The 5185-nt window shown below is 45.2% G+C and overlaps 2 protein-coding genes across 2 annotated transcripts; both read right to left on the bottom strand.

Annotated features, from left to right (window-relative positions):
• Positions 1–2819: 2819 nt before the first annotated feature.
• LOC139850210 (uncharacterized) lies at positions 2820–3353 on the bottom strand. The gene has a single exon (XM_071839795.1). The coding sequence runs from the start codon at positions 3351–3353 to the stop codon at positions 2820–2822; it is 534 nt and encodes a 177-aa protein (XP_071695896.1).
• An 830-nt stretch (positions 3354–4183) lies between these two features.
• Positions 4184–4984, bottom strand: LOC139850212 (uncharacterized). The gene has a single exon (XM_071839796.1). The coding sequence runs from the start codon at positions 4982–4984 to the stop codon at positions 4184–4186; it is 801 nt and encodes a 266-aa protein (XP_071695897.1).
• Positions 4985–5185: the final 201 nt, after the last annotated feature.

A 5185-nucleotide genomic window follows, 5' to 3' on the forward strand; every position in this document is an offset into this window, starting at 1 on the left:
ACAGTGCGCTATTCTAACCTAGCGCACATTTACTTGCGCCTGGACTGCTAGAGCTGTGCACATATGGTGCAAGTGTGATGCGCAACACGAGCAAATCGGTATGCATATCATTAAGTCCTCCAGTTCGATATTATGCGCAAATATTGCGTATGGTGTCGAACTCAGCTCCTATTAACTCTATAGCAGGTGTGACGTATCAGCCGTCACATCACCTGTTCCGTTGCATTAAATTCTAACCTTCTTCCCTGTACATGTTCTGACACGTGTATGGTCAGGATTATTTACAGCCGTCCTTTCCCCTTATATAAATAGAGCTTTCCTCATTCATGTTTCACTTTTCCTTCACTTCCATTTTTAACATGGCTTATTGCGCTAATTTTTACAATGTTGGTTCTATTCCTTCGTCCATCTCGCCTGAATATGTAGCGCACCTCGCGAAGCGCTATCCTCCCATTAGATCATTGTCACCCGTTGTTCCTGGTCGTTTAGATCAATCCAACCGTTCTCCTGGTCGGAAGGAGGCCGTATATAGCGTAGTTTTTGAGCGGGGGAATATACGCATTCGGCCCACAAATTTCATTCTGCGCGTGCTTTCTCATATCATCATTGGTGTGGGTCAGCTAGACCTTGATAGCGCTTGTTGCCTCGTTGTATTCCAGATGTGGTGTAAGCCACACAATTTTATTCCTACGATGAATCTTTTCAAGAATATATTTTCTTTTGAGCGGCTCGATACGGGCTGGTTCGCTTTTTGTGACAATGTCCGTTTTACTGGTGAACCAACAGAGAAAACTCCACCAGACTGGAAAGAACGCTACTTCTTCTTGGATGACTCCTTCATCCCTCTAGAGTTTTCGAACGTGGGCTCCTGGCAATATGGTTTTGACGGGAGCTTAAATTCAGTGCCACCTTTAAGTTCAAGCGAGCAGTCAATGTTGGATAAGTGTGTGGGTCGCGCGATTCCCTTACGTGCGTATAGCAACAACGTGTTGTACGCCGGTGGGATATCTAAGCATTAGCCAGATCCCAGTTACTATCCTCAATTTAGTCGCCATCTTCAAGGTATGTAGAACTTGCGACTTTATTTCCTTTTACTTTTTCCTTAACGTCTTTGTCTTATGTTGACAACAATTCCCTTCTCCGAGTATCTTGAATTCTCTTCTTCTGCGTCTGTGGTGGTGGACCGTATGCCTTTGGGGAAAGGCTTTTCGGCTAAGCGCCCTGTTACCGCAGCCTCTGCTTCTGGTTCTTCGCGTAGGAAAAAGAAGAAGAAGGTTGCAGCGCAGTATGCTGATTTACCCAAGCGGTGTCCCCGTGGGAAACTTGTTCTGTCACATAGTGATGTACCTGTTCAAAAGAAGTGAAAGAGACCGACCACTTCTTCTTCGTCAAAACTTGCTCATACTGGTACGTTCTGCGTCTCATTTGTTACTCGCTTTGCTTATGTGTTAACATTACTCATCCTTATCTTTTCCAAGCAGATGACGGGCGCGAGTCCAATGCAAAAGGGGACATGAACAAATGTCACTCGTTCCCCATCCAAGTGGATAGTGATTCTTCCATTGAAAAGTAGCACCCCAATTCGGTGAGTTCTGCTATGGGTAAGAGTGTTCAGAGCCCCGGGCTAAGCAATGGGTCTTCTGGCGAAGAAATGTCTATAATGAGGGATACAGTGATGAGCCTTTGCGGTAAATTTGATAAGGCGCAACAGGCCAATAAAAAGATACACGCGAAACTAGATTGTGCCAACCGCCAAAATAGCGATCACGAGGAAACTATTCGTGCGGTTAGGGCACAGTGCGCCGATTCGGAGCAACAGGCGAAGTCAGCTGTTCATGAGTTAGGGGTGTTAAAGGCAGGTCTCCCTCACATAGTGGATCATGCTTTGAATAGCGATGCTTTGAATAATCACTACGAGGATGCTTTGAAGGCCATACAGTATGTTAAGCGCCTCCACTTTTGGGACATTGTAAAGGAGCACATTCAGGTGCCCACCGTTCTTCCTAAAGCCATCCTGGATTGCCTCATTCCATAGGTGCGCGAGGCTGCCAAGGAAGCTTGCATAGCCTTGCACCATATTCCTATTCCTCAGCTTGAGGAGTTATTACATGATCCGCGAGTGACGGCGCAAGATTTAGTGGATTCTAAGTTGTAGGTTTACTTTGTAATGTCATAATGCATTATATCACGTGTAATATTTTGTAGCATGTGTACTTTTACAAAAATAATAAATATATCATTGTGACACGAGTTTGTGGCGCATCTATTGCTCGTATTATTGCTTTGTTACCGATAACGTCGTAATTTTTACTCTTGGCATGTCGTCACTAATCTTTATGTGCATTGATGTGCACTCAACACACCCTTAGATTGCGCGCTCGTAGTCGCGTCTAAGAGTCTTCCAAACGTAAGTTTGGGACTGTGGTCAAGCGCGACCAACGCTTTTTTGTTTATAGTCATGACTTGCGGATTCCTAGGTCTGATCGGGTGGAACTAGGTCAATCCAATGACCGTCGCTCTCCGGTAAATAATCTAGTCTGTCGCCAAACAGACTTCTGCCGCACGGGAGCTAGGGAAAGTCATCCCTTAAAGAGGCAGGAACGCGCTAGTATGTTACTGTGCAGTTTAAGTCAAGTAGTTATTCTGCTTTCAAAGGCACAAGAAATAATCGACTAAAAATGACTTGTTGCTTTAATATAATCGAAAAGACGACTTTACAATGATGCAGTACACGGTCGACCTACAAAGGCGCGTTCTTTTAGTAATTACATGTAAATCTAGACAAAGTATATGAGTGATCAATTCTCCTAATTTCTATATTACATGTAGCATTTCTTAAGTGCGATAGCATGCCAGGTCCGGTTAATTGGATTACCCTTTAGCTCTGCAAGTTTGTAAGTTCCAGTATTACTGATTGCAATGACCTTGTAAGGTCCCTCCCAATTTGGCCCCAACTTTCCAGTGTTTTGGGCCTTGCTCGCTTGGTTGTCATGCCACACAAGGTCTCCCAATTTGTATGATCTTTCCCGCACACACTTATCGTAATATTTTGTGATGCGTTGTTTTTTGGCCGCTTCATGAATCATCGCCATTTCTTTGCCTTCTTCCGCGTAGTCCAAATTGGTGCGCAACTTTTCATCATTCCCCTCTTCATTGTATGACAACATTCTTTCAGTTGGGACTGTTATCTCTGCTGGGATAACCGCCTCAGAGCTGTATACCAAGCTGAACGGTGTTTCTCCTGTGCTGTTCTTGTACGTCGTTCTGTGTGCCCATAGGACTTTGGGTAACTCATCCACCCATCCATTGTGTTTCATTCCTAACCTTGCTTTGATGGCGTGCACAATATCCATGTTCATACCTCACATTGGCCATTAGCCTGAGGGTGTGCAACGGAGGTGAAACGTTGCTTGATGTTCAAATCCAGACACCAGCTGCGGAAGGGGTTTCCTTCGAATTGTGTGCTGTTGTTGCTGACAATTTCGTTAGGTATTCCGATCCTACATACAATGCTTTCCCAGAAAAAATCTCTGATCTGCTTACTGGTGATGGTGCGCAGGGGTTTCGCTTCTACCCATTTGGTGAAAAAGTCGATAGCGACCACTAGGTATTCAGCATTCCCAGCACCCTTTGGGAAAGGTCCTACTATGTCGATAGCCCATTTGCAGAACGGCCATGGTGACGTGATAGGTATCATTGGATGTTGCGGCGCTCTGCTAACTGGTGCGTGCAATTGACATTGTTGGCAGACTCTTATCATTTCTACCGTGTCAGCGTACATCCTGGGTCAATAATACCCTAGTCGCTTAATCCTCTCAGTGACTGTCCTCGATCCAGAGTGTAATCCATAGAATCCTTTGTGAAGCTAGTCAATAATCGTGTCGGCCTCCGTGGGTCTCATGCAGCGCAAGGATGCGCCTAGATAAGATTTTCGATATAGGACCTCCCCTCGCAGTTCGTAAATTGGTGCTTTCACCCCGATCTTCATTACTCCCTTCTCATTTTTGGGTAACGACCCAGTTCACAAGAATTCTATGATGTCTATCATCCAAGTCGCTTCTTCCTCTTCGAAAGATGCAACTGTTACCTTAGGCTCAGTGAATTTCTTGCAAACTTGTTCTACAAGTATCTTCTTTTCCAAATGGTTGAAGGTGAGAGCTGCCAACTTACTAAGTACGTCCTCCTATTTGTTCTGACTCCTAGGGATTTGACTGATTCTGAAGTGGACCAGAACCAGGTATGATTGCATGGATTTGTCGGTGGCGTCGAACGTGCCATTCATCTGATTAACGACTAATTGCGAATCGACATAGGCATGTAGCTTTTTTACTCCCAACTCCTTGGCTATACACATTCTTGCTAGTAGTGCATCATATTCCGCCTCGTTGTTTGTCACCTTAAAGTTAAACTGCAGCGCGTATGTATGCTCTTCCTGATGCGGACCTGTGAGGATTAAACCTACTCCAGCACCCTCAGAGCTTGCTGCGCTGTCGGTATAGAGCTCCCATAGTTCGGGAGAAGACGCGGGGAGTTGTTCAGGGTCGCAGATTATCGGCATATCAGTGGCTGTTTCGGCCAGATAGTTGGCCATTACATGTCCCTTAATAGTGCTTCTAGCGCAATACGCGATTTCATGCTCGCCCAGCTCTATCTCCCATTCGGTCAGTCTTCCTGATATTTCTGGCTTGTAGAGCAGTTGTCGAATAGGTTGGTTAGTGAGCACCGTGATCAGGTGCGCTTGAAAATGCCTGCGTTGGCGGCGGGAAGTGACGACGAGCGCGTACACAAGTTTTTCTATAGGGAGATAGTTTAGCTCACATCCTGACAGTTCTTTGTTGACGATGTATATCGACATTTGAGCGTCTCCTCGCTTGGCAACAAGGACGGAATTAACAGCTTCTTTAGACACTGCAAGGTAAAGTATCAAGGTTTCGCCCACAATAGGCGCCGTTAACGTAGGGAGGTTCTTGAGGAGCGCTTTCATCTCTTGGAATGCCTTTTCTGCCTCATCAGTCCATTTGAAATCTGACTTTTTAGCTCAGTCTTTCAAGGTATGAAAGAACGGGAGCGATCTTTTGGCGGCCTTATATAGGAATCGCGTTAAGGCGGCTAATTTCCCATTGAGGCTTTGAACCTGCTTTTTTATTTTAGGAGAGGGCATTTATTCAATTGCCTCTATATTCTT

This window comes from Rutidosis leptorrhynchoides, chromosome 5 (assembly GCF_046630445.1).
Source record: "Rutidosis leptorrhynchoides isolate AG116_Rl617_1_P2 chromosome 5, CSIRO_AGI_Rlap_v1, whole genome shotgun sequence".
In the NCBI taxonomy this organism is placed as follows: domain Eukaryota; kingdom Viridiplantae; phylum Streptophyta; class Magnoliopsida; order Asterales; family Asteraceae; genus Rutidosis; species Rutidosis leptorrhynchoides.